This window comes from Scyliorhinus canicula, chromosome 2 (genome assembly GCF_902713615.1).
Source record: "Scyliorhinus canicula chromosome 2, sScyCan1.1, whole genome shotgun sequence".
Classification (NCBI taxonomy): Eukaryota; Metazoa; Chordata; class Chondrichthyes; order Carcharhiniformes; family Scyliorhinidae; genus Scyliorhinus; species Scyliorhinus canicula.
This window is the reverse complement of record NC_052147.1, coordinates 282,123,791-282,141,448: the sequence shown is the minus strand read 5'-3', so window position 1 is coordinate 282,141,448 and position 17,658 is coordinate 282,123,791. Positions and strand designations below refer to the sequence as shown.

Here is a 17,658-nt window from a genome sequence, read left to right as displayed (position 1 = left end):
CTCTCCCTCTCACTCCCTCAGTTAATGGTGTCACTCCCTCTCACTCCCTCAGTTAATGTCTCTCCCTCTCACTCCCTCAGTTAATGGTGTCCCTCCCTCTCACTCCCTCAGTTAATGGTGTCTCTCCCTCTCAATCCCTCAGTTAATGTTGTCTCTCCCATTCACTCCCTCAATTAATGGTGTAACTCCCTCAGTTAATGGTGTCACTCCCTCTCACTCCCTCAGTTAATGTCTCTCCCTCTCACTCCCTCAGTTAATGGTGTCACTCCCTCTCACTCCCTCAGTTAATGGTGTCCCTCCCTCTCACTCCCTCAGTTAATGGTGTCTCTCCCTCTCACTTCCTCAGTTAATGTCTCTCCCTCTCACTCCCTCAGTTAATGGTGTCACTCCCACTCACTCCCTCAGTTAATGGTGTCTTTCCCTCAGTTAATGGTGTCTCTCCCTCAGTTAATGGTGTCTCTCCCTCTCACTCCCTCAGTTAATGGTGTCACTCCCTCAGTTAATGGTGTCTCTCCCTCTCACTCCCTCAGTTAATGGTGTCACTCCCTCAGTTAATGTTGTCCCTCCCTCTCACTCCCTCGGTTAATGGTGTCTCTCCCTCTCGCTCCCTCACTTAATGTCTCTCCCTCTCACTCCCTCAGTTAATGGTGTCTCTCCCTCAGTTAATGGTGTCACTCCCTCAGTTAATGGTGTCTCTCCCATTCACTCCCTCAATTAATGGTGTAACTCCCTCAGTTAATGGTGTCACTCCCTCTCACTCCCTCAGTTAATGTCTCTCCCTCTCACTCCCTCAGTTAATGGTGTCTCTCCCTCTCAATCCCTCAGTTAATGTTGTCTCTCCCATTCACTCCCTCAGTTAATGGTGTAACTCCCTCAATTAATGGTTTAACTCCCTCAGTTAATGGTGTCACTCCCTCTCACTCCCTCAGTTAATGTCTCTCCCTCTCACTCCCTCAGTTAATGGAGTCGCTCCCTCTCACTCCCTCAGTTAACGTCTCTCCCTCTCACTCCCTCAGTTAATGGTGTCTCTCCCTCAGTTAATGGTGTCTCTCCCTCTCACTCCCTCAGTTAATGGTGTCTCTCCCTCTCACTCCCTCAGTTAATGGTGTCTCTCCGTCTCACTCCCTCAGTTAATGGTGTCACTCCCTGTCACTCCCTCAGTTAATGTATCTCCCTCTCACTCCCTCAGTTAATGGTGTCACTCCCTCTCACTCCCTCAGTTAATGTCTCTCCCTCTCACTCCCTCAGTTAATGGTGTCTCTCCCTTTCACTCCCTCAGTTAATGGTGTCTCTCCCTCAGTTAATGGTGTCACTCCCTCTCACTCCCTCAGTTAATGGTGTCACTCCCTCTCACTCCCTCAGTTAATGGTGTCTCTCCCTCAGTTAATGGTGTCACTCCCTCAGTTAATGGTGTCACTCCCTCTCACTCCCTCAGTTAATGTCTCTCCCTCTCACTCCCTCAGTTAATGGTGTCACTCCCTCTCACTCCCTCAGTTAATGTCTCTCCCCCTCACTCCCTCAGTTAATGGTGTCTCTCCCCCTCACTCCCTCAGTTAATGGTGTCACTCCCTGTCACTCCCTCAGTTAATGTCTCTCCCTCTCACTCCCTCAGTTAATGGTGTCCCTCCCTCTCACTCCCTCAGTTAATGGTGTCTCTCCCTCTCAATCCCTCAGTTAATGTTGTCTCTCCCATTCACTCCCTCAATTAATGGTGTAACTCCCTCAGTTAATGGTGTCACTCCCTCTCACTCCCTCAGTTAATGTCTCTCCCTCTCACTCCCTCAGTTAATGGTGTCTCTCCCTCTCAATCCCTCAGTTAATGTTGTCTCTCCCATTCACTCCCTCAGTTAATGGTGTAACTCCCTCAATTAATGGTGTAACTCCCTCAGTTAATGGTGTCACTCCCTCTCACTCCCTCAGTTAATGTCTCTCCCTCTCACTCCCTCAGTTAATGTAGTCACTCCCTCTCACTCCCTCAGTTAATGGTGTCCCTCCCTCTCACTCCCTCAGTTAATGGTGTCTCTCCCTCTCACTTCCTCAGTTAATGTCTCTCCCTCTCACTCCCTCAGTTAATGGTGTCACTCCCACTCACTCCCTCAGTTAATGGTGTCTTTCCCTCAGTTAATGGTGTCTCTCCCTCAGTTAATGGTGTCTCTCCCTCTCACTCCCTCAGTTAATGGTGTCACTCCCTCAGTTAATGGTGTCTCTCCCTCTCACTCCCTCAGTTAATGGTGTCACTCCCTCAGTTAATGTTGTCCCTCCCTCTCACTCCCTCGGTTAATGGTGTCTCTCCCTCTCGCTCCCTCACTTAATGTCTCTCCCTCTCACTCCCTCAGTTAATGGTGTCTCTCCCTCAGTTAATGGTGTCACTCCCTCAGTTAATGGTGTCTCTCCCATTCACTCCCTCAATTAATGGTGTAACTCCCTCAGTTAATGGTGTCACTCCCTCTCACTCCCTCAGTTAATGTCTCTCCCTCTCACTCCCTCAGTTAATGGTGTCTCTCCCTCTCACTCCCTCAGTTAATGGTGTCACTCCCTCAGTTAATGGTGTCTCTCCCTCTCACTCCCTCAGTTAATGGAGTCGCTCCCTCTCACTCCCTCAGTTAACGTCTCTCTCCCTCTCACTCCCTCAGTTAATGGTGTCTCTCCCTCAGTTAATGGTGTCTCTCCCCCTCACTCCCTCAGTTAATGGTGTCTCTCCCTCTCACTCCCTCAGTTAATGGTGTCTCTCCCTCTCACTCCCTCAGTTAATGGTGTCACTCCCTGTCACTCCCTCAGTTAATGTATCTCCCTCTCACTCCCTCAGTTAATGGTGTCACTCCTTCTCACTCCCTCAGTTAATGTCTCTCCCTCTCACTCCCTCAGTTAATGGTGTCTCTCCCTTTCACTCCCTCAGTTAATGGTGTCTCTCCCTCAGTTAATGGTGTCACTCCCTCTCACTCCCTCAGTTAATGGTGTCACTCCCTCTCACTCCCTCAGTTAATGGTGTCTCTCCCTCAGTTAATGGTGTCACTCCCTCAGTTAATGGTGTCTCTCCCTCTCACTCCCTCAGTTAATGGTGTCTCTCCCTCTCAATCCCTCAGTTAATGTTGTCTCTCCCATTCACTCCCTCAGTTAATGGTGTCACTCCCTCTCACTCCCTCAGTTAATGTCTCTCCCTCTCACTCCCACAGTTAATGGTGTCTCTCCCTCTCAATCCCTCAGTTAATGGTGTCTCTCCCTCTCACTCCCTCAGTATAATGGTGTCTCTCCCTCTCACTCCCTCAGTTAATGGTGTCTCTCCCTCTCACTCCCTCAGTTAATGTTATCTCTCCCTCTCACTCCCTCAGTTAATGGTGTCCCTCCCTCTCACTCCCTCAGTTAATGGTGTCTCTCCCTCTCACTCCCTCAGTTAATGGTGTCTCTCCCTCACACTCCCTCAGTTAATGGTGACTCTCCCTCTCACTCCCTCAGTTCATGTTATCTCTCCCTCTCACTCCCTCAGTTAATGGTGTCTCTCCCTCTCACTCCCTCAGTTAATGGTGTCTCTCCCTCTCACTCCCTCAGTTAATGGTGTCTCTCCCTCTCACTCCCTCAGTTAATGTTGTCTCTCCCTCTCACTCCCTCAGTTAATGGTGTCACTCCCTCAGTTAATGGTGTCTCTCCCTCTCACTCCCTCAGTTAATGGAGTCGCTCCCTCTCACTCCCTCAGTTAACGTCTCTCCCTCTCACTCCCTCAGTTAATGGTGTCTCTCCCTCAGTTAAAGGTGTCTCTCCCTCTCACTCCCTCAGTTAATGGTGTCTCTCCCTCTCACTCCCTCAGTTAATGGTGTCTCTCCCTCTCACTCCCTCAGTTAATGGTGTCACTCCCTGTCACTCCCTCAGTTAATGTATCTCCCTCTCACTCCCTCAGTTAATGGTGTCACTCCCTCTCACTCCCTCAGTTAATGTCTCTCCCTCTCACTCCCTCAGTTAATGGTGTCTCTCCCTTTCACTCCCTCAGTTAATGGTGTCTCTCCCTCAGTTAATGGTGTCACTCCCTCTCACTCCCTCAGTTAATGGTGTCACTCCCTCTCACTCCCTCAGTTAATGGTGTCTCTCCCTCAGTTAATGGTGTCACTCCCTAAGTTAATGGTGTCACACCCTCTCACTCCCTCAGTTAATGTCTCTCCCTCTCACTCCCTCAGTTAATGGTGTCACTCCCTCTCACTCCCTCAGATAATGTCTCTCCCTCTCACTCCCTCAGTTAATGGTGTCTCTCCCTCTCACTCCCTCAGTTAATGGTGTCACTCCCTCTCACTCCCTCAGTTAATGTCTCTCCCTCTCACTCCCTCAGTTAATGGTGTCCCTCCCTCTCACTCCCTCAGTTAATGGTGTCTCTCCCTCTCAATCCCTCAGTTAATGTTGTCTCTCCCATTCACTCCCTCAATTAATGGTGTAACTCCCTCAGTTAATGGTGTCACTCCCTCTCACTCCCTCAGTTAATGTCTCTCCCTCTCACTCCCTCAGTTAATGGTGTCACTCCCTCTCACTCCCTCAGTTAATGGTGTCCCTCCCTCTCACTCCCTCAGTTAATGGTGTCTCTCCCTCTCACTTCCTCAGTTAATGTCTCTCCCTCTCACTCCCTCAGTTAATGGTGTCACTCCCACTCACTCCCTCAGTTAATGGTGTCTTTCCCTCAGTTAATGGTGTCTCTCCCTCAGTTAATGGTGTCTCTCCCTCTCACTCCCTCAGTTAATGGTGTCACTCCCTCAGTTAATGGTGTCTCTCCCTCTCACTCCCTCAGTTAATGGTGTCACTCCCTCAGTTAATGTTGTCCCTCCCTCTCACTCCCTCGGTTAATGGTGTCTCTCCCTCTCGCTCCCTCACTTAATGTCTCTCCCTCTCACTCCCTCAGTTAATGGTGTCTCTCCCTCAGTTAATGGTGTCACTCCCTCAGTTAATGGTGTCTCTCCCATTCACTCCCTCAATTAATGGTGTAACTCCCTCAGTTAATGGTGTCACTCCCTCTCACTCCCTCAGTTAATGTCTCTCCCTCTCACTCCCTCAGTTAATGGTGTCTCTCCCTCTCAATCCCTCAGTTAATGTTGTCTCTCCCATTCACTCCCTCAGTTAATGGTGTAACTCCCTCAATTAATGGTGTAACTCCCTCAGTTAATGGTGTCACTCCCTCTCACTCCCTCAGTTAATGTCTCTCCCTCTCACTCCCTCAGTTAATGGTGTCACTCCCTCTCACTCCCTCAGTTAATGGTGTCCCTCCCTCTCACTCCCTCAGTTAATGGTGTCTCTCCCTCTCACTTCCTCAGTTAATGTCTCTCCCTCTCACTCCCTCAGTTAATGGTGTCACTCCCACTCACTCCCTCAGTTAATGGTGTCTTTCCCTCAGTTAATGGTGTCTCTCCCTCAGTTAATGGTGTCTCTCCCTCTCACTCCCTCAGTTAATGGTGTCACTCCCTCAGTTAATGGTGTCTCTCCCTCTCACTCCCTCAGTTAATGGTGTCACTCCCTCAGTTAATGTTGTCCCTCCCTCTCACTCCCTCGGTTAATGGTGTCTCTCCCTCTCGCTCCCTCACTTAATGTCTCTCCCTCTCACTCCCTCAGTTAATGGTGTCTCTCCCTCAGTTAATGGTGTCACTCCCTCAGTTAATGGTGTCTCTCCCATTCACTCCCTCAATTAATGGTGTAACTCCCTCAGTTAATGGTGTCACTCCCTCTCACTCCCTCAGTTAATGTCTCTCCCTCTCACTCCCTCAGTTAATGGTGTCTCTCCCTCTCAATCCCTCAGTTAATGTTGTCTCTCCCATTCACTCCCTCAGTTAATGGTGTAACTCCCTCAATTAATGGTTTAACTCCCTCAGTTAATGGTGTCACTCCCTCTCACTCCCTCAGTTAATGTCTCTCCCTCTCACTCCCTCAGTTAATGGTGTCACTCCCTCTCACTCCCTCAGTTAATGTCTCTCCCTCTCACTCCCTCAGTTAATGGTGTCACTCCCTCTCACTCCCTCAGTTAATGGTGTCCCTCCCTCAGTTAATGGTGTCTCTCCCTCTCACTTCCTCAGTTAATGTCTCTCCCTCTCACTCCCTCAGTTAATGGTGTCACTCCCACTCACTCCCTCAGTTAATGGTGTCTTTCCCTCAGTTAATGGTGTCTCTCCCTCAGTTAATGGTGTCTCTCCCTCTCACTCCCTCAGTTAATGGTGTCACTCCCTCAGTTAATGGTGTCTCTCCCTCTCACTCCCTCAGTTAATGGAGTCGCTCCCTCTCACTCCCTCAGTTAACGTCTCTCCCTCTCACTCCCTCAGTTAATGGTGTCTCTCCCTCAGTTAATGGTGTCTCTCCCTCTCACTCCCTCAGTTGATGGTGTCTCTCCCTCTCACTCCCTCAGTTAATGGTGTCTCTCCCTCTCACTCCCTCAGTTAATGGTGTCACTCCCTGTCACTCCCTCAGTTAATGTATCTCCCTCTCACTCCCTCAGTTAATGGTGTCACTCCTTCTCACTCCCTCAGTTAATGTCTCTCCCTCTCACTCCCTCAGTTAATGGTGTCTCTCCCTTTCACTCCCTCAGTTAATGGTGTCTCTCCCTCAGTTAATGGTGTCACTCCCTCTCACTCCCTCAGTTAATGGTGTCACTCCCTCTCACTCCCTCAGTTAATGGTGTCTCTCCCTCAGTTAATGGTGTCACTCCCTCAGTTAATGGTGTCACTCCCTCTCACTCCCTCAGTTAATGTCTCTCCCTCTCACTCCCTCAGTTAATGGTGTCACTCCCTCTCACTCCCTCAGTTAATGTCTCTCCCTCTCACTCCCTCAGTTAATGGTGTCTCTCCCTCTCACTCCCTCAGTTAATGGTGTCACTCCCTCTCACTCCCTCAGTTAATGTCTCTCCCTCTCACTCCCTCAGTTAATGGTGTCCCTCCCTCTCACTCCCTCAGTTAATGGTGTCTCTCCCTCTCAATCCCTCAGTTAATGGTGTCTCTCCCTCTCACTCCCTCAGTTAATGGTGTCACTCCCTCTCACTCCCTCAGTTAATGTCTCTCCCTCTCACTCCCTCAGTTAATGGTGTCACTCCCTCTCACTCCCTCAGTTAATGTCTCTCCCTCTCACTCCCTCAGTTAATGGTGTCACTCCCTCTCACTCCCTCAGTTAATGGTGTCCCTCCCTCTCACTCCCTCAGTTAATGGTGTCTCTCCCTCTCACTTCCTCAGTTAATGTCTCTCCCTCTCACTCCCTCAGTTAATGGTGTCACTCCCACTCACTCCCTCAGTTAATGGTGTCTTTCCCTCAGTTAATGGTGTCTCTCCCTCAGTTAATGGTGTCTCTCCCTCTCACTCCCTCAGTTAATGGTGTCACTCCCTCAGTTAATGTTGTCCCTCCCTCTCACTCCCTCGGTTAATGGTGTCTCTCCCTCTCGCTCCCTCACTTAATGTCTCTCCCTCTCACTCCCTCAGTTAATGGTGTCTCTCCCTCAGTTAATGGTGTCACTCCCTCAGTTAATGGTGTCTCTCCCTCTCACTCCCTCAGTTAATGGTGTCTCTCCCTCAGTTAATGGTGTCACTCCCTCAGTTAATGGTGTCTCTCCCTCAGTTAATGGTGTCACTCCCTCAGTTAATGGTGTCTCTCCCTCAGTTAATGGTGTCACTCCCTCAGTTAATGGTGTCTCTCCCTCTCACTCCCTCAGTTAATGGTGTCTCTCCCTCTCTCTCCCTCAGTTAATGGTGTTTCTCCCTCAGTTAATGGTGTCACTCCCTCAGTTAATGGTGTCTCTCCCTCAGTTAATGGTGTCACTCCCTCTCAGTCCCTCAGTTAATATCGTCTCTCCCTCTCACTCCCTCAGTTAATATTGTCACTCCCTCAGTTAATGTTGACTATCCCTCTCCCTCCCTCAGTTAATGTCTTTTTAATAAATTTAGAGTACCCAATTCATTTTTTCCAATTAAGGGGCAATTTAGCGTGGCCACTTCACCTACCCTGCACGTCTTTTGGGTTGTGGGGGGGGGGGCAAAACCCTCGCAAACACGGGGAAAATGTGCAAACTCCACACGGACAGTGACCCAGAGCCGGGATCGAACCTGGACCTCGGTGCCATGAGGCAGCAGTGCTAACCTACTGCACCACCGTGCTCCCCTTCCCTCAGTTAATGTTGACTCGCCCTCTCACTCCCTCAATTAATGTTGTCTCTCCCTCTCACTCCCTCAGTTAATGTTGACTTGCCCTCTCACTCCCTCAATTAATGTTGTCTCTCCCTCTCACTCCCTCAGTTAATGTTGCTCCCTCAGCTTCTATTCAAGTGATCATCTAATGTCCTCGATTGAACCTGAAAAAGTTTTTTTTCTCGCATTTGCTTTTTTTTTAAATCACTTTAAATCTGGTCACTTTGAACGCATCAATTGAATCTCTCCTCTGCTCTGAGTAAAACAACCCCAGCTTCTCCAGTCTCTTCACCTTCACTGAAATCGCCTGTCCCTGGTTCCGTGCTAATTAATCTCCCCCCCCCCCCCCCCCCCCCCACCCCCCGCACCCTCTCCCATGGCCTTGTCCCGCTGCAGGAGATTGTCGACAACGGCTAAACCCTTCAATCCTTGTGATCCATCCAGAGGGATTCTCAGACAGCTGGCATGCCAGGAATGCCGATGGCTACAACTTCAACAAGAGAGGACAAGTGAGTTGGAGGAACCATGAATTCTTGTCTGAAGGGTTCTAAATGACATTACAAGTAGAGTGAACAGCTGCCAACAGAGATAGCCTCTGTGGAAAGCCAGACTCTGGGTAAGTTGCTATTCAGGGCCTATTACCGCACTGGATATCAGCTTACTTAAGCTCATAAGCATTTTTAGAACCAGTTTGCTCCGTGTGACCCTTAACAACCTCAGCCCATGCCTCTTTACTCCGTTCCTCCAGTCCTTCATATCTTTTGGAACAAGCCACTCCCCCCCTTGGTTTGAGCACAGTGCTTTCCGGGTCACATGTATTACCCAATCTGTCAGTCGTGGGTTCGAATCTCACTCCAGAGGCGAAGGCGCAAGCTGCAGACCGGGCTCTGGCAGGGCCGCACCGTCAGAGGCGCCAACTTTCGGGTGAAAGTTTGTGGGCAGCACGGTAGCACAGTGGTTAGCACATTTGCTTCACAGCGCCAGGGTCCCCGGTTCGATTCCCGGCTCGGGTCACTGTCTGTGCGGAGTCTGCACGTCCTTCCCGTGTCTGCGTGGGTTTCCTCCGGGTGCTCCGGTTTCCTCCCGCAAGTCCAAAGATGTGCAGGTTAGGCGGATTGGCCAGGATAAATTGCCCTTTGTGTCCAAAAAATGTTAAGCGGGGGTTACTGGGTTACAGGGATAGGGTAGATACGTGGGCTTGAGTAGGATGCTCTTTGTAAGGGCCGGTGCAGACTCGATGGGCCGAATGGCCTCCTTCTGCACTGTAAATGATTCTATGAATGTTAAACTGAGGACCCCACCCACCTCCTTGGGTAATAGTTAAAGATCCCACGTACAATCTTTTGAAGACGAGCCTGGGATGTTCTCCCCAGTGTCCTGGGCTGTTATTTATCCTTAACTCACATCACGAAAAGCAGGCGACCTGGTCATTATCACATTGCTGTTTGCGGGAGTTGCTGTGCGCAATTTGGGTAGGTGCCAGAGGACTGGACAACTGCAAATATCTCCAATCTACGTACTGTGTATGTTCCTGCGGCCTCAGAAAAATACCTTTCACTGTACTTCGGTACATGTGACAACAAATCAAATCAAAATCAAAATCAAAAATCAAATATTACCCCTTGTACAAAAAATGGTTGTAAGATAAATCCAGTAATTACAGGCCAGTCAGTGGTGAGCAAGCTTCCACAAACAATTATTCGGGATAGGATTAATGGTCACATGGTAAAATGTGGGTTGGTTAGGAAGAGCCAGCATGGATTGATAAAGAGAAAATTATGGACATGATTCAACAGGACAAAAGAGTCGAGATTCTTGTTGATTCGCAGCACGGTAGCATGGTGGTTAGCATAAATGCTTCACAGCTCCAGAGTCCCAGGTTCGATTCCCGGCTGGGTCACTGTCTGTGTGGAGTCTGCACGTCCTCCCCGTGTGTGCGTGGGTTTCCTCCGGGTGCTCCGGTTTCCTCCCACAGTCCAAAGATGTGCGGGTTAGGTGGATTGGCCAGGCTAAATTGCCCGTAGTGTCCTAATAAAAAGTAAGGTTAAGGGGTGGGGGGTTGTTGGGTTACGGGTATAGGGCGGATATGTGGGTTTGAGTAGGGTGATCATTGCTCGGCACAACATCGAGGGCCGAAGGGCCTGTTCTGTGCTGTACTGTTCTATGTTCTATGTTCTATTCGGACGTGCTGAACGGGGTGTGTCTTGGGGCTAAAGACCACGCTACGCAACGCACTTTGCCTTTCTTTTGGCATCGGTGGAGAAAGGAACGGGGCACCATTTTTAAAGTCGCCCCCATCTTTCGACTCCCGTCAGCTGCCCCAACTCAGCCTCCGGACACCCCCGCTGCTCCGAACCTGTCTCTTACTGGGTCCCCGAGGCCCCCCTCACCCCTTCTCTCGTGGGCATGCACCCGGGCCCTGCCACGGGCAACCTGGCACCCTCGCACCGCCAGCCTGGCAGTGCCACCCGGGCCAGGTGATAGTGCCCAGGTGCCTGCGGGAATGCCAGGGTACCACCCGCCCGGGGATCTCTAATGGCCTGGGAGACCTCTTCGCTGGTGCCGATACGCCTGGTCCATGTTTGTGTGGACCGGTGCTGAACGGCGCCCTGGCGCGGTCTCCCAGACGGGGCTGTTAGGTCCTGGGCACCGGGAGAATCTGGCGCAGACGTATTTAAATGAGCACAATGGCTCATTTAAATATGCTAATCTGGCTCTCGCCCAGCGAGAACAAGATCTAGGGCGCGACAACGGAATCGCGCGAGAGATTTTGAGTGTCACGAATCTCGCGAGCTTCAACAGCCTTGGCGTGTCACCACGTTGGGGGCAACAATGCTGGTAAATCGCACCCGACGTTTTGTTTTGCAAAATTCTCATTACGTTTTAACATTTTACACATTATAAAGAAAACACACCCACCCCAAACATAAAGAGTGCAAAATGAAACACCCTCCCCCCTGCGCCCCAACCCACCCCCCAAAACTGCACTCCCTCCCCCCAATCCGAACAGCTGATGGTGACCAATCCCTTTTATCCATTTTGGTAGGAATAACAGCAAAAGGGATTATTATTTAAATGATAAAATATTAAAGCATGCCGCTGTGCAGAGAGACCTGGGTGTGCTAGTGCATGAGTCACAGAAGGTTGGTTTACAAGTGCAACAGGCGATTAAGAAGGCAAATGGAATTTTGTCCTTCATTGCTAGAGGGATGGAGTTTAAGACTAGGGAGGTTATGTTGCAATTGTATAAGGTGTTAGTGAGGCCACACCTGGAGTATTGTGTTCAATTTTGGTCTCCTTACCTGAGAAAGGACGTACTGGGGCAACACGGTGGCACAGTGGTTAGCATTGCTGCCTACGGCGCTGAGGACCCGGGTTCGAATCCCGGCTCTGGGTCACTGTCCGTGAGGAGTTTGCACATTCTCCCCGTGTCTGCGTGGGTTTCACCCCCACAACCCAAAGATGTGCAGGATAGGTGGATTGGCCACGCTAAATTGCCCCTTAATTGGAAAAAATAATTGGGTATCTAAATTTAAAAAAAAAAGAAAGGACGTACTGGCGCTGGAGGGTGTGCAGGGGAGATTCACTAGGTTAATCCCAGAGCTGAAGGGGTTGGACTATGAGGAGAGGTTGAGTAGACTGGGACTGTACTCGTTGGAATTTAGAAGGATGAGGGGGGATCTTATAGAAACATATAAAATGATGAAGGGAATAGATAGGATAGATGCGGGCAGGTTGTTTCCACTGGCGGGTGAAAGCAGAGCTAGGGGGCATAGCCTCAAAATAAGGGGAAGTAGATTTAGGACTGAGTTTTTCGACACCGCCCCTAGCTTAAAATGTTGCCGAAATTGCCTCTAAATCTTCAGAGTCGCTACCACCACCGGATTGCCCGATTATTTCCCCGGGGAGAACAGGAGCGGCTTCATCACCAGTGCCCGCAACCCAAACCCTTACATCAACCTTCATCCAGATTTCCTCTTAATCCCTGTGCTACCCCACCATCGTCTCGCTGTTCGCCGCCCCGCAGAACTAAATCAAATTCGGCAGAAGCAAACCAGCCGACTGCTGACCCCTCTGAACCACCGATTTCCGAATTCTGGCTACCTTACCCTCCCAAATAAATGGTGTGATCAACCGCTCCACCCCCCTGAAAAAAAACACCTTCAGCAAAAACAGCGGCAGGCATTGGAATAGAAATAGAAACCATGGTAAAATATTCATGGTTAGCAATTGAACCGAGCCAGCCGAAGTCAGAGGGAGGCTGTCCCACCTCCGTATGTCCACCTTGACCCTACCCACCAATCTCCAGCCAGCTGCACCCCCAGATAAGGCAACACGAAAAGGCAACACCCCCCCCCCCCCACTGTGGGGAATGGGTCTGAGATGTACAAAAGAAAGTCATTGGCATACAGAGAAATCCTGTGCTCCATCCTCACTATCCCCGTACATTTTTCTGAGTTTCTCAGTGTGATGGCCAAAGGCTCTATCGCCAACGCAAACAGGAGAGGGGACATAGGGCATCCCTGCCTCGTTCCCCTATACAACTGGAAGTAACCCGATGTGCTGAATTACACTGCATTGTAATTCACACTGTATTGCATTGCGTTGTATTATGTCCTTGTGGGCTCTGTATATGAGCCATTGCGCGGCTCTGCCCATAGGGGGAGATGAGGAGCTTGTACTGGGCTTCACCCTTGACTCCGCCCATGGCTCCTCCCACTAACCGGAAGTATAAATTGCTGCAGCCGTAAACCTGCTCTCAGTTCCTCTGGTCGCAGGCTGGCTCAGTTGTAAGACTATTAAAACCACAGTTTACTTCCAATCGTGTGTCTAGTGAATTGATGATCACATCACCCGAGTTCCCATCATTCATACGGACACTCGCCATGGGCTCGCTATAAAGCAGATTAACCCACAACACAAACTTGGGCCCAATCCCAAACCATTCCAATACTGCAAACAGATAACTCCACTCCACCCTATCAAAAGCTTTCTCCACATCCGCGCCACAGTAACATGCTGCTCCCTCCTTCTCGACAGGGAGAGCACCACGTCCATTCACCGCACATTTGAGGACAACTGCCTCAACAAACGCCGCACAATCGAGGAAAAATGCCCACGCGCCCCAAATTCAACTAACTTGCTCGGGTTTTTTGAGGAGGTAACAGAAAGTGTTGGTGAGGGAATGTTGTTGATATGGTGTACTTTCAGAAGGTATTCGAAATAGTTCCACACAAAAGACTTTTGAGAAAGATTATATCACATGGAATAAAAAGGACAGTAGCAACATGGATACAAAATTGGCTAAATAAGAGTAAGCAGATTCGCGATCAATGAATAATTTTGACGTTGGAAGAAGGATTGTAGTGGCGTTCCCCAGGGATCAGTCTTGGGACCCTTGCATTTCCTGATATATATGAATGATCTAGGTCCTGATGTGTAGGAGACAAATTCAAAGTTTGCGGATGACACAAAACTTGGAAGTATTCTAAACTGTGAAGGGGACAGTGTAGAACTTCAAAACAACACAGTCAAATTGGTGGAGTGGGCAGATAGGTGGCAGATGAAGTTCAATGTGGAGAAGTGTGAGGTGATTCCCTTGAGCAGGAAGAACATGGAGTGACAATATAAAATAAGGGGTAAAATTACTAAGTGGGTGCAGGAGCAGAGGGATTTGGGTGTATATGTGCATTGATCATTGAAGATGACAGGACAGGTGGAGAGAGAAGTTGAAAATGAAAAATGAAATGAAAATCGCTATTGTCACAAGTCGGCTTCAAATGAAGTTACTGTGAAAAGCCCCGAGTCGCCACATTCCGGCACCTGTTCGGGGAGGCTGGTACGGGAATTGAACCCCCAGCGCTGGCCTTGGTCTGCTTTACAAGCCAGCTATTTAACCCACTCTGCTAAACCAGCTCCACTGTACTAAACCAGCAGATAGTTGATGGAACCATCAATTCTACGGGCACGTGCTTCTAGGATTAGAATAGCGGTATTAATATACTTACAACAGAGCCAGCCTGTTAGCCGTTGAACTTTCGGTGAACTGTCTGGCTGACTCTGTGGCACGGATCTTTATACAGCAGCTCCAGGGGGAGGAGTTCTGGGTGGAGCCAAGGGGGGAGCCCAGTACAAACTCTCGAGTACTCCCAGAGCTACTCCCCCTGGTGGTCAGGTAGTGCAACTGCACTTACAATATCGGTACATATATAGATTGGGAACAGAGTGACATTGGTAACTTATAATACCGTGTGAATCTCATTCACCACAATAGTATCCTGGGCTTTATTAATAGGAGCATAGAGCACAAGAGCGAGGAGGTTCTGCTGAACTTATACAAGACACTAGTTAGACCTCAGCTGGGATATTGTGTACAGTTCTGGACGCCACAATATAGGAAGGATGTGAACACATTGGAGAGAGCGCGGGATAGATTCACAAGGATGGTTCCAGGAATGAGAACCTCCAGTTATGAGGATAGATTGGAGAGGTTGGGACTGTTCTCCTGGGAGAGATGGCGGCTAAGATGACGTCTGATAAGTCCTGAGGGGTTCACTTTGTAAAAGGATCAAGAACGAGAGGGCACAGATTTAAAGTGATTTGCAAAAGAGGCAAATGTGATGTGAGGATAAACCTTTTTCACACAGCGAGCGATTTGGGTCAGGAATGCGCGGCCTGGGAGTGTGGTGGAGGCAGCTTCAATCGGGGTGTTCAAGAGGGCGATAGATGATAATTTGAATAGAAACTGTGCAGGTGTAAGCGGAAAAGACAGGAATGGCTCTAAGCTACGATTCGGCGAGCTGGTGCAGACGCAAATGGTTGAATGGCCTCATTCTGCCCCGTAACAATTCTGTGATTCTGTGCTGTGCTGACGTTGCTATGTTGATTTATTGTACATGTCGAAGGCAAACACTCTCCCTTCTTGATCCTCAGCTGGGTCACATTCCCAGGGATATTCCAGGGACACCACAGGATCAGGGATTCAGTCAAGTCTCACTGCCTCTGAGGAAATTCACCTGATATTTAACGTTAGTCGAAGTTTACTAATGGTTACCTAGTATGGACCATCACTCATTCCAAGGACTGGAGGAAGTCACGGACACACTGGGGGGAAACGTTTTCTCTTTATTTCCTCTATCAGAGCCCTTCATGATTTTGAAAACCTCCACTAAGTCTCCTCTTAACCTTCAACAACCTGAGGACCCGGATTCGAATCCCGGCCCTGGGTCACTGTCTGTGTGCAGTTTGCACATTCTCCTCGTGTCTGCGTGGATCTCACCCCCACGACCCAAAGATGTGCAGGTTAGGGTGGATTGGCCACGCTAAATTGCCCCTTAATTGGGAAAAAAAGAATTGGGCACTCTAAATTCACATAAAACAAACCTTCAACAACCCCACAAACAACCCCTCGCAATACAACTTACCGAAAACATTGACGCTGAACACAACGACGTCATCGGCTGCATCGCAGGCGTACTGACCGGAGTCTGACGGCCGAGCGGACTGGACGATGAGCTTCCGAATGTGGCCCAATGGCTGGATAGTGAGGCGCTCACTCGGGGCGAGCACCTCACCGTCTTTGCACCAACGAACTTGGACGTCTGACCTCGACAACTCGCAACAAAGGACGATCGACTCTGAGGCTGCGACCTGCTGGACCCTCTCCATTCCGGGGCTCATTGTGATTCTCACCGGGGCAGCTGAACAACAAAAACTTACATTTATACAGCACCTGTCCTCACAACAAACATCCCGAGGCGTTTCAGAGGAACAAAGCAAAATTAGACACTGTGACGTACAGCGAGATGCTGGGTCAGTCTGCCGGAAGCTGGGTCATGAAGGGAGATTCACAGGAGATCCTGTGAGGAGCAGAGAGAGAGAGAGAGAGAGACGGAGAGATTTAGAGAGAGAATTCCAGAGTTTAGGCCCCCGAGGGAATTCCAGAGTTTAGGCCCCCGAAGGTACAATGGCCAATTGCGAAATATATAAAATTGGCGATGCTTAAGGAACCAGAATTAGAGGAGATGTCGGAAAGTTCTGACGCTGGAGAGGATTGGAGAGATCGGGGGCAAGGGATTTGAAAACGCGGAGGGGAATTTTATACCTGAACCATTGTTGACCAGGACCGAGTGTTCGACAGCGAGCCCCAGGGTGACAGGAGCCAAGAAAAAGTGTCGGTCAGCGAGCCCCAGGGTGACAGGAGCCAAGAACGAGTGTCGGTCAGCGAGCCCCAGGGTGACAGGGGCCAAGAAAAAGTGTCGGTCAGCGAGCCCCAGGGTGACAGGGGATCAGGACCCAGTGCGGGTTAGGACACGGTCAGCAGACATTTTGTGATGTCAAGTCCATGGGGAATAGAATGTGGGAGGCCAGCTGGAAGTGTACTTGAATTATGACATCGAGACCTCCCTCTACACTGTCCCCATCAAACCCTCAAATACTCCCAGAACAGGTACAGCACAGGGTTAGATACAGAGTAAAGCTCCCTCTACACTGTCCCCATCAAACTCTCCCAGGACAGGTACAGCACGGGGTTAGATACAGAGTAAAGCTCCCTCTACACTGTCCCCATCAATCACTCCCAGGACAGGTACAGCACGGGGTTAGATACAGAGTAAAGCTCCCTCTACACTGTCCCCATCAATCACTCCCAGGACAGGTACAGCACGGGGTTAGATACAGAGTAAAGCTCCCTCTACACTGTCCCCATCAAACACTCCCAGGACAGGTACAGCACGGGGTTAGATACAGAGTAAAGCTCCCTCTACACTGTCCCCATCAAACACTCACAGGACAGGTACAGCACGGGGTTAGATACAGAGTAAAGCTCCCTCTACACTGTCCCCATCAAACACTCACAGGACAGGGACAGCACGGGGTTAGATACAGAGTAAAGCTCCCTCTGTACTGTCCCCATCAATCACTCCCAGGACAGGTACAGCACGGGGTTAGATACAGAGTAAAGCTCCCTCTACACTGTCCCCATCAAACACTCCCAGGACAGGTACAGCACGGGGTTAGATACAGAGTAAAGCTCCCTCTACACTGTCCCCATCAAACACTTCCAGGACAGGTACAGCACGGGGTTAGATACAGAGTAAAGCTCCCTCTGCACTGTACCCATCAAACACTCACAAGACAGATACAGCACTGTGTAATATAGAGAGAATCGCTGCAGTCAACGAGGTGTAGGTACACCCACAGTGCTGTTAGGGAAAGAGTTCCAGGATTTTGACCCAGTGACAGTGAAGGAACGGCCGAGATATTTTCAAATGAGGGTACCTTTAAGAAATGGGTGTTTATAAATGGGTGTGTATATACATATCTGTAGTGAGAGTAGCTTTACGAAATGGGTGTTTACTACTGCAGTGATGTCAGAGAGTGGGTGGAGCTGGGCTGTCTGTCAGCTTTTTACTTTCGCTTTAGGCTGTTTGCTGCAGGGTGTGTTTTAGTTTCGTTTTCAATGTTGGAGCTGAAGCCAGACAGAGCAGGTGTACTGTTGATCTCTCTGCCATGAAAAGACTATCTCTTGATC

General features: G+C 49.7%; 1 protein-coding gene across 3 annotated transcripts in view; it reads right to left on the bottom strand.

Annotated features, from left to right (window-relative positions):
- Window positions 1–17,658, bottom strand: part of obsl1a (obscurin like cytoskeletal adaptor 1a) — a 133,770-nt gene that overhangs the window by 92,418 nt on the left and 23,694 nt on the right. For all 3 annotated transcript variants that reach the window (XM_038790162.1, XM_038790163.1, XM_038790164.1), the window contains exon 7: window positions 15,551–15,826. In XM_038790162.1, the coding sequence (XP_038646090.1) occupies window positions 15,551–15,826 (276 nt within the window). The remainder of the gene's footprint in view (window positions 1–15,550; window positions 15,827–17,658) is intronic.